The sequence below is a fragment of the Xiphophorus maculatus genome, chromosome 3, assembly GCF_002775205.1.
Source record: "Xiphophorus maculatus strain JP 163 A chromosome 3, X_maculatus-5.0-male, whole genome shotgun sequence".
Lineage (NCBI taxonomy): Eukaryota > Metazoa > Chordata > Actinopteri > Cyprinodontiformes > Poeciliidae > Xiphophorus > Xiphophorus maculatus.
The window spans coordinates 13666768-13687330 of record NC_036445.1 but is presented as its reverse complement, the minus strand read 5'-3'; the positions used below and the strand labels follow the sequence as shown (position 1 = coordinate 13687330).

The 20563-nt window shown below is 39.6% G+C and overlaps 3 protein-coding genes across 5 annotated transcripts; 2 read left to right on the top strand and 1 right to left on the bottom strand.

Annotated features, from left to right (window-relative positions):
- Window positions 1-203: 203 nt before the first annotated feature.
- Window positions 204-5512, top strand: LOC111607817. The gene is made up of 2 exons (XM_023330023.1): window positions 204-377; window positions 3475-5512. The coding sequence occupies exon 2, from the start codon at window positions 3520-3522 to the stop codon at window positions 5047-5049; it is 1530 nt and encodes a 509-aa protein (XP_023185791.1). The 5' UTR covers window positions 204-377; window positions 3475-3519; the 3' UTR covers window positions 5050-5512.
- A 1644-nt stretch (window positions 5513-7156) lies between these two features.
- Window positions 7157-15138, top strand: LOC111608065 (zinc finger protein 729-like). Of its 3 annotated transcripts, none has more exons than XM_023330436.1 (4): window positions 7157-7261; window positions 8897-8970; window positions 9112-9235; window positions 10501-15138. In XM_023330436.1, exons 1-4 carry the CDS (start codon window positions 7217-7219, stop codon window positions 13801-13803), a joined length of 3546 nt encoding a protein of 1181 aa, XP_023186204.1. In that variant the 5' UTR covers window positions 7157-7216; the 3' UTR covers window positions 13804-15138. The 3 variants fall into 3 exon arrangements, with proteins under 3 accessions (XP_023186204.1, XP_023186203.1, XP_023186205.1); XM_023330435.1 differs by having other exon boundaries at window positions 9112-9277; XM_023330437.1 differs by lacking the exon at window positions 8897-8970 and having other exon boundaries at window positions 7172-7261; window positions 9112-9277.
- A 2704-nt stretch (window positions 15139-17842) lies between these two features.
- Window positions 17843-19048, bottom strand: LOC102217754 (trypsin-3-like). The gene is made up of 5 exons (XM_005798441.3): window positions 18938-19048; window positions 18703-18859; window positions 18358-18611; window positions 18150-18286; window positions 17843-18067 (listed from the first exon to the last, which is right to left on the bottom strand). The coding sequence occupies exons 1-5, from the start codon at window positions 18975-18977 to the stop codon at window positions 17918-17920; spliced, it is 738 nt and encodes a 245-aa protein (XP_005798498.1). The 5' UTR covers window positions 18978-19048; the 3' UTR covers window positions 17843-17917.
- Between the last annotated feature and the right edge of the window lie 1515 nt (window positions 19049-20563).

The window sequence follows — 20563 nt, the reverse complement described above, 5'->3', positions numbered from 1 at the left end:
CTCTACGTTTTCTGGATGTCACGCAAAAAATAATAAAAAAATTTCCTCAAAGATTTTTTTGTTACCAAAGGATGCAGTATTTAGACACGTTTTCTCAGTCACAAGTCACCCTTGAAAGAAGGAGGAAGTTCTTCAGCCGATAGGGGGCGGTAAAGCCAAGAAAACCCGGATGTGGATGTAGAAGAAAATACGTTCCCCCCCGCCCCCCCTCTCTCGTTATTCGGATTGATTTGGAGGGCTAACTATCTGCTACTTGTTAGTGTGTAACACCGGCAAGTGTGCCAAGTTCTTACTGTTTCCGGAAACAACAGAGGACAAGCTTTTTTACTGTTTCAATCCAAAGATATGACACATTTTTGAGTGACGTTAACCTGAAGGTAAGGCGGTGGTAGCAACCGTGGTCTGTTTGATGCTAATGTTAGCATTGCAGGCTAATAGCAAGACAAGCCCGCGTTTAACAAAGTAAGGCGGCGAGTCGATTAAATGTGTTTAATGTCGCAGGATTTCTTTTTTTTCGCGTTATTACAGCGAATTATGTTCAAATACTCTTCTAGGGTTCCAGTGGAAACCTGTTTAGTACATTGTAATTATCTAGACGAATAGTTCAATCGATGTTCGTGAGTTGTATAATTTTTTGGGGGTGATATGCAACACCATATTTAGAAAAGTACCCAAAGCCATGTTCTGAAATTATTCATGTTATCTTGAAAATTCATTTTTGCATTTTTGTAAATAGCGGGAAATGATGATTAAACTATTAAAAATGAAGGCTTCCCAGTTTTACCCAGCACTGAATTTAGTATCTTGAAGTTTTGTTTTTCAAGAATGATTTAAGTGACAGACCTGAAACAAAAGAAAGGAATCCGCTGGAGTTACTGTTAATGTTTATGTTGGGGGAAAAAAACATAGGAAGGGAGAAGGCAATGGTGTTATATGGGACATTAAGATCAAGGACGTGTATTTTTCTAATCTCCAATTATCTCAAATTCGAAGGTGTCTTCAAATACGTTTACAAGCAATGGTCTAGAATTTGTGTTAGAAAACAGGAATTAAGTAGGTATGGTGGGTTTTTGTCATTTTATTAAGAAAATATGCAATTCTATTGGTGAATGCTGCAATAACAATACAATACAACTGAAATGAGCAAAAACCAGGTGCGAGATTCCTTCTGCTTGTGATTTATAGTGAGCAAGGATCCCAGATATTTGAGTCCATCTAGCTACTGAAAAATATACAACTATTTCTATTCTAATAACAATGTTTTATTTAAAATGATGCTTTTAGTTTATATCTATTGTCTTGGTATTAAAATGTACTTGTGATTTCTTTATTACTCTGCCACCTTACTAACTCTAACATTTTTATGCTGCGTTAAACAACAAACCCCACTTCTCGCCTAATTACTGCTGAAGATGGGCACCAGCTCCACCTGCGAGGAGTCACAGGATAAACAACAGATAGATGATTTGACAAGTGTCACCAAATGTATTACAGGCATATATGGACTATTCTTAAATAATTGGCAGACATTTGATGGAGTCCAGACAGTTCTACTCATCTAGCATATGTTTTTTTTTTATTGTAACAGTAAATATGCAATATCTTCTGCAGCATTATTTTGTGTGTCAAAACAGACAATTTTAATAAAAAGAGAATTAAATTATCTAAGGTCACGTGTGTGGGTTTCAAAACATGGCTACTGTGTTTAAAAAGCTACAATTTTGGTTTCATTTATGTTCCTGAGTTTACTTTAAAACCTGAAATGTTACACTGAGCCGGTGAAATAAACATAGAAATTGTTAAAAGAATTTTTTTTTTACTGAATATGAACATTACCTAAGCTAAGAAAGCATGTGTTCTCCTTCTGGGTTGTTCCTTCACTTAAAGTTAAGTGAACTTTAACAACCCAACAGGAAGGTGGAGTAAAGAAAATCTTATCAGGTAAAACAGTTTTATCAGACCAACATTTTAACAATTGGAAATTTGACACCCTTTCTTTCTTTTATAGATATCTGGGGGAACAAAATTAGTCAATGATTTTCTGTGTATGTTTATCAGTGGAAATGCTCAAAATTACAATTTAAAATGTGTTTTTTAGTGGACAGGGTGAAGTCAGGAGCATAATCAACAATCCAGCTTATGGAGCAGAAGCACCAGCAGTAGACCCGTTGATCTAAATATGTTTATTGTTTTTTATGGACGACAATCGACCTGCATGGAGTTACAGCAACAGGTTGTAGTAAATAAGCCAGTTATAAATGACAAAGGGTGTCAGGAGCTAATGTATGCGCTTAGAGAAATGTGAAAGATTTCAAGAGAAGGAGCTGAAGACTTGGCAGAAAAAAGACCAAAAAAAATCATCAATTGTAATTTCCTTGACCAGAGGCCTTTTTTAAGACAAATTTGGGCTGATCTTCCCTTTTGACTTTTGATAACTCCAGTTGACTGCAGACAAAACATATAGTTTCATGGTCGAATTCGAAAACAAAAATGTACATTCTCATATTTTATTAAAGCCAAAGCAACAATTGCTTTACTTTTCATACATGGAGTTAAGCAAAAATGTGGAAAATATGTGTAGCTGCCTCCTTTCAGCAGCTGACCAGCAGCATTTAATTTCTTTGCTGCTTTCAAACTGCAACTATTTAAAATTCTACTATACAAAAATACAGAAACTTAGCCACATTATCCTCGATTAAAACTAAAGAAATTTTCCAAGTGGGCTCAAATGGAGCCAATTTAGTAATAGTAGTTGGTACCTCTTATATTTGTTTTGTTTCTCGCATTGGAAAAAAAACATTTTGATCTTTAAGACTAAAGTGAAAATATTCTGTCCTGAAAAAGTGGGTCTTTTTGGAAGATCTGCATCTTGTTACAGTGAACATAAACCCGCCCCAGAATTACATATAAAGAACACATTGACTGTCACATATGGTGGTGGTAGCATCATGATCTGGGGTTGATCTGCTGCTTTTGGGCTTGGATACAATGTTGTAAATTATTTTTGTAATAGAAAATTTTGAGGGGTAATATTTGGCAAACACAACCAGCATACTAACTATGAGTGATATAAAATACACAAAATAAAGGTTTTAAATAAAGTCCGGACTAAACTCTGAATAAAAGGCTTTTTGTATTTACTTGTCTCTTAAAATAATTTCATTAACTAAACAGTAATGTGTAAAAAGTAAGCCAAAAGGTTAGAGGGCAGGATCAGATAAGTTTATATTTTTGTCTACTTAATTTTCAAACAAATCGTTATCTAAATATGTCTTGTATTTGCATTGTGAATGGGAATATGTGTGAAATAAATAAACTATGTTAAACGTGTAACAAATGAGCAAAAAAGTAAAAGAAAAAAATTATACGGGGGGAAATACTTTTCCGTAGTTGTGTAACTTAAAAAGCAAGAGATGCAAACTAAAGCTGTATTGTTATTTTTGACGTGCATTAATTATCTGTTTGACTTTACAGGAAAGGTGTTCTTGCAGACTCCACATCAGCTGTGATCGCACACGTATGCCCAGCCTGATCATGGAGCGCAAGAGAAAAATCCTGCAGAGCATCCTCGAGGATGGCAACACCATAGACCTAACAAACTCGGGCCACTTCTGCTTCAGCTGCGAGCAGATCTTTGCCAATCAGAAATGCCTCGAGGAGCACATGTGTCCCCTGGCGAGTTTCATCTGCTCCTGTGGAACGGAGTTTACCGAGTACAAAGACATGCTGGAGCACAGCACGACACACGAACCTGGGCATCAAGTGCTCGATCATAAAACGATCCGAAAGCGAAGGATCGAGAAGTACAGGGAAGAGGAGGAGAAGCTGAAAAGGTTGCAAGACGGTGAGGTTGTCTGGAAGGCACCTAATGAGGGCAGTGTACCCTCAGTTTCCAAACTTCAAGTACCCAATTCTTCAGGTCTCGCTTCTTGTGTTCCTCCACAAACAGCGCAGATTCCACAAGTGCCTGAGTTGCTTTCAAACCCTCTCCCCCAAGCTGCAGCCGTGCAGAACATCTTCGCAGATGTTGGTGCACCAACTGTGGACCTTTGGACGCTTTATCAGCCCGTTGTACTGTTGCAAACAATGACAAATTTCAGAAAGACACAGCCATACACTTGTGGTAAATGTGAGCAGGGGTTCATGTCAAAGGTGGCCCTAATTTCCCACCACAGCTCGCATGTGGCAGATAAAGTCTCCGGCTGCATAGGTTGCGGGTTGCTACTGTCGAGCAAAAAGCTAGTGCCTCGATTTCACATTTGCAACTCCAACTATCAGAGCAAGTATCGACTCATCACCGCGAAACCGTTGAGTTACAAGCCCCGAAGTGGAGCCAGTCCTAAAAAGAATCAGCCTTCCCGTCCACCTCAGGTTGCTTTCGCTCAGCAGCTGGAAAACCAAAATCCAAGTGAAGCTGGAAAGAGGAGTCGGCTACTTCTGGCCGCGGTCGCAAAGAAGAATCAGAACATCAGAACATACAACAATAATGCCAACCGAGTACCGACCATCACTGCTCCTTTGCAGTTGAAGAGTCAGAATGCCACGGCGTCCAAGCCTTACTCTGGTGTTTCCATCACAGCGAAGACTCCAAACACCGGCGCGTTCAGTCCGGGCGCTCAGAGGGATCGCGTCAGTCCTGCTGCGGTGCAGAAGGCGTCTGAGGACACCTCGTCGCAGGGCAACTTCACCTGTCGGGTCTGTCATCTTCCGTTTGAAAGCTCCCAGCGGCTCCAGAGGCACAAGTGTGTCAAAGCCCAGGAGTTCATGGCGAAGCACATGATTGGTGGCAAACGAGATTACAAAATTGTAAAGGTAGCACCAAGCGCCCCGCAAATGAACGGTGAGAGGAAGCTGGGATTTCCCCCTGCTGCCAGCATAAAGAAGCCCCAACACACGCCTGTCAGCCTGGAGAAGGTGAAGACATCGACCCCCGTCAACGGAGGCGCAGGAGGGGAGTCTGATGATGACTGTTTCATTGTTGAGAGTGGACCTGAAAAACCCGCTGAGATGATTTATCAAGTAACCTCATCAGTCCCCATAAAGAGTTGACTAGTGGTGTAGTGCGGCACATTATGTTTGCATGTCACTGTTTTATGTTGATTACCAAAAATCAACGTATTTCATCACACGGGGACTACATGCTTCTGAGATTTCCTCAAACTGCTTTAGGAGTAGGGAATAGTGGTTCAAATGCTTCTTTCATAAGCCAGCTACCTTTTTCTAATAAAGTAAATATTCATGCAGACTGTTCAGGAGTTTGAAGTTGCTGCCCCTCGAAATGGGAATTTGTGTAAATTAAATTCCTCTTCATGATATATGTGCATGGTTCATCCACTGTAGATGGGGAAACCAGGTACTGTGTAAAAGTTTTGTTTTCAATCAGGTTTTTAGTCGGGTGAGTTTGTTGTTGAAGCTGTGGGACTGAAACCTTTATTCCTTGTGTGTTCCTACCAGCTTTGTCGGAGTTTATGAATACAGTATATGATGTAATAAAGTATATTTTCAAACTTGTTTTCTTATTTTCTTCTTGGAAATATGCAAATTGTATTGGCAAGGCTTTCTAATAAAAACATAATACAGACAAGCCCAAAATTATTCATACTGCTGACAGATTTAAGCACAAAGAATTTAAAATTTTGCCAACATGTTTCCTCTGACTTGAAGTACTTTTACCAGTTTGGAGTGGGCCAGCCATCGCCCAACTTGAGTGTGATTTGTGGGGAATACTTTAGGTTAGGGTGATGGCCAGGAGGCCCTCCAACCCCAAAGAGTTGAGGCTCATCACCAAAGATAAACTTTGGTAAACATGTAAAACGCTCCAGCAATTATAAGGATTTGATTGCTGTAATGCCAATGAATGGTTTATTATAAAGGGCATAGATAATCGTTGTCATGCCATTTATCATTAAAATGTAAATAAAACCATTTTTTACAGTTTCATCTTTTGAGTGTTTCATTTGCTGTCACAAACATACTCCATTACATGATCATTCTATTATAGACATGAATAATTTTGGGCTTAACTGTTTGTACACAGTTAATCTAAATTTGTCCAGATGCCAGAAGAATAGCAAAATGGATATTTTCCAAAATTCCGACTTTGAAGTAAATATCAGCAGGGCTTATACCTTGAGGACAGGTAATTAAACGCTTATGTTGTCAAATGTTCAGAAATATCTTTCTACAAATCTAACCTGTTCGTTTTTAAAAACTGTCTGTTTATAATAGCACAATTATTTAAGTTGCGCCTCAGTTCTCTTGTCCACTCACATTTCGGAATAAGCCCAACCCAACTACACAGGTTCTCCAGCAGAGGGAGTAGCTTGAAATAAATAAATAAAAAAAAAAACAATTGTGATTTAGCAAAGTAGATCGTCATCAATGCGTTTGTGAGGCATTCACAGACTGCTTGGGAAAGCGTCATAACACACCAAGCGCCAGTGTAAATACCAAACAAATTACATTCGGAGGGTTGACTTAATTCCCTCTGTTTAATATTGTAATAACGGAAAAGTGTAAAGTGCTGTTTGAAAATACAATTAGAAATTTGGTGAACAGGATGAGGTGCCGGGGGAAAAAATGTGTCATTTATGTTTAAAGAACAAAACAGCTTTTTGCCACTACTTTAGTTATCTTTGTCTGATTATATTTTATGATATATGTGACGAAAACAAAAACAGAAAAAAAATGGAAAAGGGAAAATACACAGCATTTATGCACAATTCTTGTTTTACTTTGTTGTTTTTATTCCACATAATGTTTCCAATGTAGAACCGAAAGGCAAAACTTAATGCCATTCATGCGTCTGATGAGCGTCACATCAAAACTTTAAATACCACAAATCTCAGTTTAATCTCTATATCAGGCGTTCCGTTTATTCAGATCCAGCGTTACATTGAAGGCATTTGCACACTACACATTTTAATTTGTATCCAAAATGTTAGGGAATATATTCAAAGTAAAACATATTTGTGTGTGCTGTTATTATTCCTAAAACATGCATTCCGGTCAGCGTCTTTTTAAATATAGCCGTCTAGTTATTGCTCTGTTTTGTCAAGAGCCCGTTGTGGTATTCCTCATTACTGTGGAAGCATCTTGGGACTTGGTGCAGTTTTTGCTATTTCTCTAGGAGAACACTCCCATTTCCGACGGAACGGGAAGTAGACGCTCCGTTAACCCCCACAGCGCTATTAGCATTAGTCTGGCTGCTTTGTGCATGGATAACGGGTGTCGTATTGCAGAAAACTGGCCCGAAAAGAAGGTAACGCCTTGTTCCCGTATGCAACTCCGCGTCTGGGTCACTGTTACACCGCAGAAAGTTGCCAAACAGAGAAAGAGAGCCAGGTTTGAGTTAGCTAGTGCTAGCTAGCGGAGCAGCGCTTCGTGCACGCGGCGCAGAAACCAATCCCGACTTGGTTTTTACCCCACGCAGGCAGTGCAGTGCAAGGCAGGCACTTTGTGTTTATTTCCACCCTTCACGCTCCACGAACCGCAGCTGTAAAACTATTCGCTCACTCCTTATTGTTTATAAACAAAGTTTTGCCAGTAGACGCTGGGGTTAACGGGTTGGTGCGGTTGGCCTGCGACGTTTTAGGAAACCGAGCTAGCTAACTGGCCTGCAGAACCGTAAATGCCTCACGTTCACTGTTGGTCATGCTGCTATTAATTTCTAATGTTAACTGGTATCTGGATTCAGGGGTGAAGCCTTACTGAAAGGCTTGGGGAAATAAGTTCGTGCCGTTTTGTCTGATCGGTATAAATGGGGTTAAATATGAGGCACAGACACAAGTCATTGTTAGTCAGGAAGTCTCCATCAGATGTTCAATGGAGGAGAAGAGCGGGCTGATGTTAGCAGCAGCTTCTACATCCTGACATGCAGTTTCCCCCCCATGTTTTTCTATTTATTGGTCATGTGCAGTGCTTTGAACACGTTACTGTGTTTTTGTTAGAGCACGTCTCCACGTGTAAATGAGCTATTTAGGGATGCGTTATCAATAATCTCCAACTAACCAATAGTTGTTCTGTAAAAAGTCGTGTTTTTATGTGTTTAATTTAGAAACATATAATGAGATGAGAAATCTCATTATATGTCTGCAAATACCGATTTTATTCAAGTCCTATAGAAAGAGCAAAAATAGTTGTTTTAATTAACTTTTTGAGTAACAGGGACTTGCTCATAGTAAAATAAAATCAAACAATTTCTGTAAAATGACCCACATCCACTCTCTCAAAGCATTACTAAAAATCTACTAATAAAGCCAAATGAAATATTTTAAAATGTGCAAACTAATACAAAATGCACACTTTTTGCATTCTGGCAAAACAGATGCTGGGATTGACTGATAAGTTTGTAGGTGTTTGGAAAACTGAACACCATTCTGTAGGGACAACCCACTCGGTGACACACTTGTTTTTTTCCATATGATTGACCCAAAGGAAGACGAATCCAAAGCAGCATTCACGTAACCAAACCGTGCTTCAGCAGAGTGGTTTGATGCATTTGCTTCATGAACTGCTGCACATGTTGCAGCTTCAGTTCACTAGTTTTCCCTCAGTAGCGACTCGTGCACCAGAAAGAGTTATTTTCAAAGTTACCTCTGATGTATCATGTATCCACTTACTGGAAAAAGAAGTACATTTTGTTTTCCAGTTTGCTGATTGCTGATCAGTCTAAATCAAAATTGTCACCAGACAATTTCTCAGCGCACCTGATGCTTTCAGTGTTTTTAATGTTGCAGCTAGTGGATATTGCATACAGCAGACAAGTTACATTGAACGTAATAAGATTATGTTGCTCATTTTTAAGTAAAAACTGTAACCTCTATAGCTGTATAAAATAGTATATTTTATGTTTTCTCCCACTGATATGCAATGAAGATTCCTTTGTCTGCTTCAGATTTATACCACCATTAACGATGATGCCCATGCTTGTTTATCATCTTCATACAAGCACAATGCAAACAACTACTTGTAAGCTGCTGACACAAACCACCACTGTGGCACGTTTTTCATGCTTTTCTGCTGCAAATGCTACATATTGATGTCAGACATTATAATTATATTGTTCTTGCATTTCACATCACTGCTTGTTTGTCATTTTCTTTCCTGCAGACTTTTTGCCATGGGGACTAAAATGTCGTTCGGCAAAGGAAGCGGTGATCAAAATGCAGAATCTGATTTAACTTCTGCAAGCTCCCCCTGCAGTTTTGTTCACGCTCCGTCAGACTGCAAGCAGGTAGCCACTGAAGAAAAAAAAAAAGTGCATGGAAAGCAAGAGGTATAAGAAAGTGCTGATGTTGAAAACTCGCCAGTTTTAGCAGTGCATGTATACAGTTTTAATTTTAAAGTACATCATATTATCTCACAGTCCCAAGTATGGGAACCTGCAAAAGTATTCATACCCTTTGAACATTTAAACATTTTATCCTCAAACACTAACATTTTATCGGGTTTTTATGTGTAATACCAGCTAACAGTAGTGTGTAATTGTGAAATTGAAGCAAATGGATGCCTGGTTTTTATTTTTTTTAGAGATAGAAACTCAAAAGGTGTAGCATGCATGGCATTCATATTCACCCCAAGTCAGTATTTTACAGTATCACCTTTCCCTGGAATTGCATTCTAAAGTATTTTTGAAATTACCAAGAGCAGTTTTCAATATTTCACACAGATTTTCAATTAGATTTATATCTGAACTTTGACTGGGCCATTTCAACACATGAATATGTTTTTATGTAAACCATTCAGTTGTAGCTCTGGCTTGATATTTAAGTCAATGCAGTGGTGGAATGTGAATATCTGCTCCAGTCTCAACAGTTATGTTGCTTCTAACAAGTTTACTTTCTTTGTCGCCCTATCCATATTTCTGTCAGCTATCCATATTTCTGTCAAAACTTACCTGCATCTGCTGGGAAAAAAAGGATCCTCACTGCATGGTGCTGCCACCATGTAGTGTTGCTTATTATATTAAGGCCCCATCCATTCTGGAATGTTTTTGTCTTTTTCAAAAAACTGCCTCGTACTCATGGAGCCATTTGCAGAAATGGTTTCATTCAAAAAGCCTGTTTTTATTCCACAGACCTGTAAGTCTGTGATGTGTGGGACATTTGCATAAAGCCACAACACGAGGTTGGCTGTAAACACAGTGGAAAAAATAAATAAGAATGTGTAAAAGCTTTATTGAGGTCCTGCATCAGTTTCCCTTTAGATATGGAGCACAAATGCTAAAAAATATTTTCATTTTAGGAAAAAAAATGTTCCAGTGTGGACAGAGCCTAAATATGAATAAAATACATTGTGGTTTCTGGTTGTAATGTGTGGCAGATTGTGAAAATGTTCGGGTGCGATCAAGTTTTTTTGCATTATTAGCTAACCTATTTATCTGCATGCTGTAGTTGCATGAGAACGGTAACAGTGGATCATAAATTTGTTTAATTCTTTGGAGAGTTTTCCAACCGAACACTTGTACATTAAAGCCTCTTTTACCTCATTATTCAACAGACACCTGGGGATGAGAGGTGCGGAGAGGACATGAGTGCAACAGATCTAAATCGGTCTGCTCCAAGAGCGCCAGAACACATGGAGTCTGACGTCCATACGAGCTCTACAATTGCAGACCTAAAATGTCAGCCAAGTGAGGACGCGTTGTCACAAATGGGGATGGACAGTGGACCTCAGCTGACCTCTGTGAACTCTCCAACATATAAGAAAAGGGCCAAACGAAGACGTGGTAGGCATGTTAAAGGCAAACAGACTTTGACTGAAGAGAAAAAGGATTCAGAGACTGCTAGTTGTGATGCAGATCAGCATAAGGACGTCAGCACCACGATAGCTTTGTCAGCAGCTTCAGTCAACCACATCACTGGTGATTCAGACCGTCATGTAATCAGCGGATCATCTCAAGATGAGAAATCAGGTTCTGACGCTGTCCTGAGTGACAAAGTAGATGGTGAGGTCACATTGCAGGTAAGAAGAAGACGAGGACGGCCAAAGAAATCTGAATCTACAACTTCACAGCAAACTGCTCCAAAGATGCCCACACCTCGTCGATCTAATAACCTCGGATGGACCCTGAGAAGTAGAGGAGAGCAACACCCTTCAATGGAGAACGGAAACTCTGATGGCAATACTGACATAAGGATAACAGAGGGGACTTCTACAGACGACAGTAACCCAATATACAATCATGGCATTAGGAGGAGAAGAAGGACTAAGCCTCTGGTTAATGAGAATGTTCCAGCCAAAGTGGCAAAGTTGGATGATTCCATAGAGGGATCACCAGTGTTGAGCATTGAGGCAGGGGAAGCAGAGACGGATAAACAGGTGGAAAACAGTGCTGATAAACAGGAGACTGATAGGAACAGTAATGCTGATGAGCCTTTGGTACAAGAGTTGCAATCCTTTCCAGAGCCCGAAAAGAGTCCTGGAAAGGATCTGAACAGATTAGATTTAGTAGATCCCTCTCAAATGGAAAGCTCTGATATAAAGAAGTCCTTGAGGACAAATGGCAGAGAGGAGTCTCAGTTACAAATTCCTAATTCATCTGATCATCCAGTAAATGCAGATGTGCAGAGGGCAGAAACGGCTGGCATGGCTTTAGAATCATCCTCTGATAAAACACTACAACCTATAACTGTGAAATCTGAGAATATTGAGACAGAGGTTAATGCTTTACCTCCTGTGTCAGATAATTATGCCTCTCAAAACAGTGCAGACACCTCAGTTACATTACCAAACAGGGCTCATACAGTCTATAGGTGTAAGAAAGGTGGCAAAAGAAAGAGAAGAGTTTTTAAGGTTTCCACGAGCAACAACCATGTAGAAAAACAGGAGGCTACCCCTGAAGTTGAACAGAAACCTGACTGTGGCAATGTGAAGACAGAAGCCAACTCAGATGTCAACGATAATATCATTTATGTTAAAAAAGGGGGCAAAAATATGCTAAAATGCGGCTACTGTGGCCGTCTATTTAAATTTCTGTCTCAGTTGATCGTCCATCAGCGCATTCATACAGGAGAGAGGCCCTTCAAATGTCCAGAATGTGGGAAAGGTTTTACCAAAAACTCCAACTTGAATCTCCATCTCAAAATGCACCTAAAGAACAACATGTATCAAAAATGCCAGCTGTGCAAAATCAGAGTCTCCATCTCGCAGTTCGCCGCACATATGGAGACACACACTCAGGGGGTGAACGAGTCGGCCCTTATGTATCCCAACAGGAGAATAGAAAATCTAAGCCAACCCAGAAGCAACAAGAGTGCCCAGGAAATTCAGAAGGAATCTGCAGAGAAAAAAAGCAGCAAAACATGTCAGTACTGCGGCAAGACGTTCCCATTCCAGTCCGCCCTCAAGAGACACGTCCGCATCCACACGGGAGAGAAGCCCTACAAGTGTGACATATGTGGCAGAGCTTTCGGGCAGTCTTATTTCCTCCGCGTGCATGAGCTGACGCACTGGACTGTGAAGCGCTACAACTGCACCCGCTGCGAGAAGTCCTTCTCCCACTACAGCAATGCCAAAAACCACCCGTGCAAACCGGTAAGCGGCAGCAACGACTCCCAAGCCAACAGACGCATAAAGCCGCTGCTGACGTACACGTGCTACATCTGCAAGAACGTTTTCGAACACCTGCAGAACTTCAACAATCATATGAAGGAGCACACGGGCACCAAGCTGTTCCGCTGCTTGTATTGCGACAAGCTGTTCAGCGTGATGTCTGATTTCGAAGCCCACCGGACTCGATGCACAGCGGAAAGGAACGTGTTCAGCTCAATAAAAGAGGAGGAGATGATGTCGATGATTCGTTACAGAGTGCCTTCGCATAGCACTTCGAAATGCAACAGTCCACCTCGTGTCACGCCTTCGGATTTTAAACCCCAGAAAAAACAGCAAAGCATTGTTCGTAAAAGACGCCCAGCTCACTTAAGCAAGCCGCTTCAGATCCCAATCAGCCCCCCTCTGCCTGTCTCGTATGTTGTCTCAAAGCTAAACAAGTTGGATAACAGATCCGATCCCAGGAAATACTTGTGTCCGAGCTGTGGGCGTCAATTCCGGCACATGGGCAGGCTGCGGGCTCACATGCTCACCCATTCTCCCAACCAGACATTCCCCTGTAACCAGTGCGGAAAGACGCTGGGTAGCTGGAAGAAACTATGGATTCACCAGAGGGTCCATCGGCAGCCAAGCGGCCGTTTTACGTGTCCCCGGTGCGGGCAGGGTTTCCGATTCGCCAGTTCTTACAGAGAGCACATGAATCAGCACCCCGACTACCACTGGATCAAAGAGAGGCCAAGGAAAGTTTCACTGCCTTATCAGTGCGAGCAGTGCACATGTAGCTTTGGGACTCTTGATCTGCTGTTCACCCATCAGCTCTGCCATTCGTCAGTGCTAGACCTACGCAAGGAGCCCAATTTAGTGTTGCTCACTGATGCTCACAGTTCTCAGTCGAGAGCCAAAATTGCCCCACCTAGCAAATTTGCACCATCTGCTGGCAGAACTAGCTCTGTTTTATACTCCTCACAAAAACACCCAGATCTAAATCCTCCAATGCAACCTTTAGACGTAAATTATTCTACTCATTGTCCCAACAGGAAACATTTAATTGGCACCAACAAAGTTAAAGAAAATGGCCCTGGAAAACCTTCTACACTCCTAAAACATGTGAACTCAACCCGGACTCACAATACCAGCAAATCAAACAAAGACTCCTCAGACAGTTTAGAGTGTGCTGTGTGTGGAATTATATTTCCTTCAGTCTCAGACCTATTTCACCATTATATGGACCACGCAAGAGGCCTGGTTTAAAATAATACATTTTAAACACTTGTCAGTGTCCTACACATCACTGTAGAGCGAGGTTAGACCAGTTCCACTGAAAGGTTATGGTTAAGAGTTTACATTGAAGGAATCATAGGATAATCTATAGACACCAGCTTAAATTTAGAAAGATGACTCTGTATGATTCTTCCCTTTTAACATGAGATCCTTAAAAAAAGAGGAAAACGGTATAAAGCTGCTTGTGCTATCAGCCATGGGCCGGTTAGTGCCATCAAGGTATACTGAGGTTTTAAAAAAAGTTACATTTTCATAACGTATAAAATTTTATATCACAAAAAGGAAATGGGGCACAATGTTGCTCTTGAATGGCCTATTAACCGTTTAAAATTGTCTCTTTTTCTCGTACTGATAAGTACCTATTTGGTTGTTTGGGAATATTCTCTTATGCTATTTTGTTTGTTTTCTTAATACATAGATATTTTTACACAAGGTTGTCATATAGATTTTCGTATTCATGGAGACAAGCCCATGCCTAATTGTTAAAGTTTATTCTGTATATGCGCCTTACCTTAGTTTGTCAACGTAGTTTCTGTCAGTTTGAACAAACTACCTGAAAACCTTTAGATCTAAAACTTTAAAATTGCTCAAGTATGTCTAAAACTGTAGCTGTGTGTCAAAAAAAGCATGTTGGATTATTAGTGTTCTGGGTAGATGAGTTACTCACCAGACTCCAATATTTAATAGTGGGATTGGATTTGTTTCTGAAGAATGTGTTTGGCTACGCATAAATTACTCTACATAGAAAAAGCATAATAGCCCCCCAAGAATCTTCTTCTTGATCATCAGGAATTTAATAATGGCTTGAGAAAGTTTTGTTTTATGTGCCTGTTCTAAAATAACATGAGCTGGTTCTGTAAGCATACTACTTTGAATTGATGGCTGAATATTTTTCCTGACAGTCAATTGCAGGGGGTGTAATTGATCGTGAAATGTCACTGTGAGCTGAACATCCACCTGGTGTTTTCTGGACTTGGTTTATTTCTATGGGAACAATCAGAAATGAAAAGTGATTTGGTCGCAGACACCCATCAGTATTTTTAAGATTTTAAGACTGATTACCGGCTTTGTACATGTTCATTATGATGGATTTCAATTTGATAATATCCTGATCAGTACACTGGTCGACAAACATGCCCCTCCTGTAGTATCTGAACTCTCGCAGAACATTAATGTTTTGCTCCTTGTCTTGTTGCCTTGAGTATTTTGGAACCATGAAATACAGTTTTTTTTAAGAAACACATTTTGTTTTGTTGTGTATAAATTTATGCTATAGTTTGTCTTAAAAATAAAGTTTCCTTTTCCACATAAAACTGTCTTTTTTTATGCTTATAAAACTTTGTGAGGATGTGGTTGATTCGTCCTTTTATTTTCTTGAAGATGAGAGGAATCTTGACAGTCCAACACTAATACAGTTATCGGAACATGTAAAATGTTTGAAAAACCAAAGATGCTTGAACATTGCAGGATTTAATATTTGGCTCTTCATCAGACAAACAGATACAAATCATAAGTCAGTGTGCAGATCTCTGTTCATTCAACACAAATTACTGAGTTTGCTTTTATTACAACTTGCATACAGCTGGTAAAATAAGTATTAAATGCAATGAGGCGTTGATATAAATTCATACCAGTCGTCAGTAACAACCTAAGAAATCTACTATGAATTTAAGGGTAGTAGGAATTTGAAGTATTGAAACTGCTAACATTTTTCAAGTGTTTTCTGGAAAAACCTTTTTAATAACTACTAACATCAAGACATTTTCTGTATGGAGAAGCTAGTCATGTTTTTCTTTGATGTGACTTTGACACATTCGTTCTCATAAACTCTTAGAAACTCCACAGGGTCTTTTCTATGCTCGCTAAATTTATCTCCACTGATTTTTTTTATTATATACCAGTAAGGTGATTGAGTGAGTTTAGCAGATTTACATTCTTTCTTTCAAACCAGTTACAACTTTCTTTGGGTTTCTTTGATTGGGTCTTGCTTGGAAATGTTTTCATATTCAGATTGTTATTAAGAACCTGATACATATCTCCTTTCATCCTTCCCTGAATTAATGTAGTTCCAAGCTTACATTTTATTTTGTGTTGTGAAACATTGTTCTTTGTATTACAGCTGTAACAATTTAAAATGTATACCAATTTTAAATCTGTGTACATAACTAAATTTGACTTTTTGTATACAATACATGCACATTTGCTTTAATGCAGTGTCTTCTAAATTTGCTTATTCTGTACACTATATCACTTTTAAATTCTGTCAGGGTGGAATTGTCAGCACAATTAGCCATAGAAGAATGAGCAAAGTAAAAACCAACAGAAAAACTTATGTAATTTTAATTATCTATTGGTCACATTGGCATGGGTTGCTGATGTTTGCATCACCTGTATCTATTTAACAGATGGCTTCATGCTGCACGTTTCCAAACGTGTCTGCTTAATTGGAGGACATGGCGTAGATATAATCTATTGGCAAGACAATGAGAAAAAAATGTTGTTTCTATATGTACAGCGACTGTAAATTCTTGATATCAACTCTACATGCTAATATTCCTTCAATCTGCTATTTTAAAGTAAAAAGAGTATTTGCTCCTGAATATTTCTCTGAGTTGTTTGAAATTGTGTTTGTGTAATGTTTAGCCACACTGTGTACTGCGGTGATGTAAAACTAGTAATTTCAAGAGGAATTTGTGATGTGTTTTACATTCTTGTGAGCTTGTTTTTCTTTTTAATCCAGGTGAGCAGGCAGGTATACGTACAGCCTTACCCCGGAGCCTTCAGCCTCTAAAAACTGTCTGCAATGGAATCCCCTTTCAGAATCCATGTCCATTCCAGATGTTCCCAGTTCATCCTCACAACTCATTAGGATTTACCTGGTCCGTCTGGCAGTCCCACCCAACCGCAGATCAAATTCCCCGACCTTCTGTTCGCCAAAGTCTTCAAGACATAACAAACCAGTTCTGTGGATACAATACACAAATTTGATCGTATACCTTTGGGCTGGCATCACATTATGAGACACTTGGTGTTTAAATTAGCATGTTGTGATGTAAAACAGTGCTTTTTTGCTCGCCATAAAAAAGCACTGTGCTTCAGATCAGGGAGGAGATTCCTCAGTACCGTACCCCACCAGCTAACAAAATGGTTGAACGCACTCCATAGTCACTGACGTTTCTCATCAGCACGTCAGAACACCCAGATGGCATCTTTTCCAGGACACCATCCAGAAACACCAAAATGTCTGACTAATCTAAGCTGACATTCGATGCAAAAATACAGACAACAGGCAGAGCTTTCCTTCTTGTAGCTTACAGCACATTGAGGCTCAGTGGCTGTGCCTTTAATAAATGGCATGATAATCTTTGTCATCTACCAGTGGAAAGAATCAGTGGTCAGTTTTCATCAATTATAGATGACTATTTTATGTTTTTAGATAGTTTATTCTATATTTTATTAATTTAGAGAAGTTCTTATAGCTGGTAAGCTTTCTCAGTGGTGGATGTTGTGAAGCAAGCAAAGGTAGAGATGTGAATTGAAGCCATTTATTGTTTGTCATATTGAAGTTTCTTCAGATCCAGCGTGGACAATATTTGTTTAACTCAGTTTGAGAACATGATGTTGCAAGTCCAGATGTTGTAGTTGCACACTTTGCCATGAACATCGGACCTTTTTCTCATGGCACAGCTGTAACACCAGGCCACTCTGCCCTGTAGCTTGTGTGTCCTGGGGCCACGGGAGACAATGATACACAGAGGAGAGAAGATGAGGCAGGGGTCCTTACCTCCCTCTAGGAATTTGGCGCAGATTATGTTGGAGTTGTAGTGTGTTACTCAGATTCAATTTAAAGTGAAGAGTGCATTTTATTATCTTTGGCCAGATGTGATGGTAATGTTGGCATGAGTGTGCAATCTGTTTTTGTTAATCATAGCTTTCTATTTTCTAGTTTATTTTGTGCTGATTTAGAAAAGGAAATTGTTTATCCAGGGAAATAAAACAAACAAGAACATTATTTTCACCATTTATTTGTCATAATGTCAGATTCTTCAGTTTCATGACAGATCTCAATGACTTTATTTTCCATCTAGTTGGAGGACATGGTGTTGCGGATCCAGGTGTTGTAGTTGCAGACCTTGGTGTAGACGCCAGGCCTGTCCCTCTGGGCGCAGCCATAACCCCAGGACACAATGCCCTGAAGCTCACCATTGCACGCCACGGGGCCACCAGAGTCACCCTGAAACACAGAGAAGGTATGAGTTAAAGACTTATGAAGATGTACCTGTTTTACCAAATGCTGTTTTTTGTTCATGTTCTACCTGGCAGGAGTCCTTGCCACCTTCCAGGAATCCGGCGCAGAACATGTTGTTGGTGATCTCTCCAGGGTAGGAGTTCCTGCAGCTGGTGTCGCTCAGGATGGGGGCATCCAGGCACATCAGCTTATCAGGGTAGTTGCCTAAAGCATCATAAATAAATATGACTATCCATACGAAACTACAATGCATTGTATATAAATGAGGCACTGACTTCCAGAGGTGAGGGTGTTTCCCCATCCAGAGATCAGACAGGTGGTGCCGGCGCTGGCGCAGGTGGAGGGCAGGGACACGGTGTTCACGTAGCTGTTCAGGCCAGCAGGGGAGTTCAGCTTGATCATCATGATGTCATTGTCCAGAGTGAAGCTGTTGTAGCTGGGGTGACGGATGACAGTTGAGGAGTCGATGAACTGCTCTGTTCCCTCACTGACAGCGATGTTGTGCTCGCCAAGACGCACATTGATGCGGCTGCAGAGAGAAGGAAGGTTGCACACGTCTCCTGAAACTTTGTGAAATGTAAGAGATTCTTTTAAGCTAAGTCCACAGATGATTGACTTACGACTGGTAGCAGTGAGCGGCGGACACCACCCAGGAGCTGGAGATCAGGGAGCCTCCACAGAAGTGGTAGCCAACGTTCAGAGACACCATGTAAGGCACAGAGTTCTTCCTGCACTCGTAGCCGCCAATGATCTTGTCGTCCTCAAGGGGAGCAGCATCTGTAAACCAAAGTGTAAGACTTTTAAAACCTTGCTTAATATAATACAAGAATAAATAAATCCTTGGGAGGAACTTACAAGCTGCAGCAACAAGAGCCAAGAGAATGAAGTACTTCATGGTTGCACTTAATGAATCCACACACTTCTGGAGCAGATTCAGTGGGTTTATATAGAGGGGAACTCTCTAACTTCACCGCTCTTTATCAGTCTTTATCAGTCCCTGCTCTCAAGGTTTTTCCATCTAACTTGCTCAGTGATTAAATATTATCTCACCTGGGAAAAAGCCTCCTGGTCGAAGATAAAAAACAAACACAGAATCCCACATATCACCAGTTTTTAAGCTGACTTGTCTCACATTCTTTAATATGTCTGTGCACTTAAAATCAAATATGTTAAGACTTACGGTGGCTCCTAGATGTGTATACATTCCAGTCATAATTTCCAGATTTTATCACGTAAAAAATGAGTTCCAGATTAATCACTTCAAACGTTTTTACATCATGAAGTGACATTCTGCACCACTCAGATGAAAAATCAAACAAGTCTACTAAAGAGAAATATAAATAAATCTGCAACAACTTTCTTTTTCATAAGCATGTATACCCTTCAAAAATGTTTGTTGAAGTATTTTTTTTAATTTTATTTCTGCTTTCAGTCTTCTTTGACTATCACCATGAAATGCCACATATTGTTTTGGCAATATTTCCATCGCTCTGGTTTGTATAATTTTTTTTCTAATCTATCAGATTGTTATCACATCTTCTCTTCAACTGACCCCCAAAAATTCTGCCAAATTTACACATGAATTCTCCTTATGCCATTCCAAAACCTTTCAGCTTTTCTCAGTTAAAGCAATTCTTTTGTTACTTTGATTGTGGACAATAAAGTCCCTTTTCATACTTGGTTACTAGTTAACATTAATGTTTTGGGTCAAAGCTAACTACTGTTTGGAAATGTTTATGATTTCATCCAGTTTGACAGAAATTATGGTTCCATCTGATACAGCTGTATAATTACATCATGTTGAGCCTTTGAAACCTCTCCAAAACTGTCTTTGGTTAAAGAGTGTAAATCACCAGATGTTAAATGAATTAAAATAGAGTCCCTAAAATTAGTGGCAGGTGATTTCCAATAAGACTGAATGCTGAAACTGAACTAAAAGGTGCTTAAACAAAGTATTAATTCAGTGTCAACCCAACCTTGCAACTTTTTAAATAAACATATTCCTACCTCCAATAGTTTTCTTAATTTTGCAGATGAATAATACCGTTAAAATTTGGAAATTGTTCATCTTGTTTCTTTTATTTTTACGACAAAATCTAGCAACTTTTTATATTGCAAAATACAACTTGAGCATTTGGGGATCCAATCTTAGCGAGAAAATATATACGCTCTGTATTTGTTTAAAGTCTTAAATAACTGATGTTGAAGCTCGTCTGAGTAATTTCCGATATTATTTATTCTATATATTTCTTAAGTTCACAACTTATGTCCTTCTCGCCGCAAAATACACAAATAAGTTAAAATATCTAGTGTTATCCTCTAAGTAATTTAAAATGGTTGGTTTTGTTTATTAAATACAACATTTTTGTGTTTGTTGGTCATTTGAAAAAGTTAGAAGAACCCAAAGTTTTTAAACCTACAATCTTGTGTACTTTGAGAGATTGCCTTTGGACAAATTCCTTATCTTTGTATGTTTAACAC

Bases quoted from the DNA above. Each gene is read 5' to 3' on its own strand.
- LOC111607817 (XM_023330023.1), top strand. From the start codon at position 3,520: ATGCCCAGCCTGATCATGGAGCGCAAGAGAAAAATCCTGCAGAGCATC.
- LOC111608065 (XM_023330435.1), top strand. From the start codon at position 7,217: ATGGATAACGGGTGTCGTATTGCAGAAAACTGGCCCGAAAAGAAG. The intron at 8,971-9,111 runs GTAAGCTGCTGA...TCTTTCCTGCAG, and splicing joins CACAATGCAAACAACTACTT to ACTTTTTGCCATGGGGACTA. The intron at 9,278-10,500 runs GTATAAGAAAGT...ATTATTCAACAG, and splicing joins AAGTGCATGGAAAGCAAGAG to ACACCTGGGGATGAGAGGTG.
- LOC102217754 (XM_005798441.3), bottom strand. From the start codon at position 18,977: ATGAAGTACTTCATTCTCTTGGCTCTTGTTGCTGCAGCTT. The intron at 18,860-18,937 runs GTAAGTTCCTCC...TTTGGTTTACAG, and splicing joins GGCTCTTGTTGCTGCAGCTT to ATGCTGCTCCCCTTGAGGAC. The intron at 18,612-18,702 runs GTAAGTCAATCA...TTCTCTCTGCAG, and splicing joins GCCGCTCACTGCTACCAGTC to CCGCATCAATGTGCGTCTTG.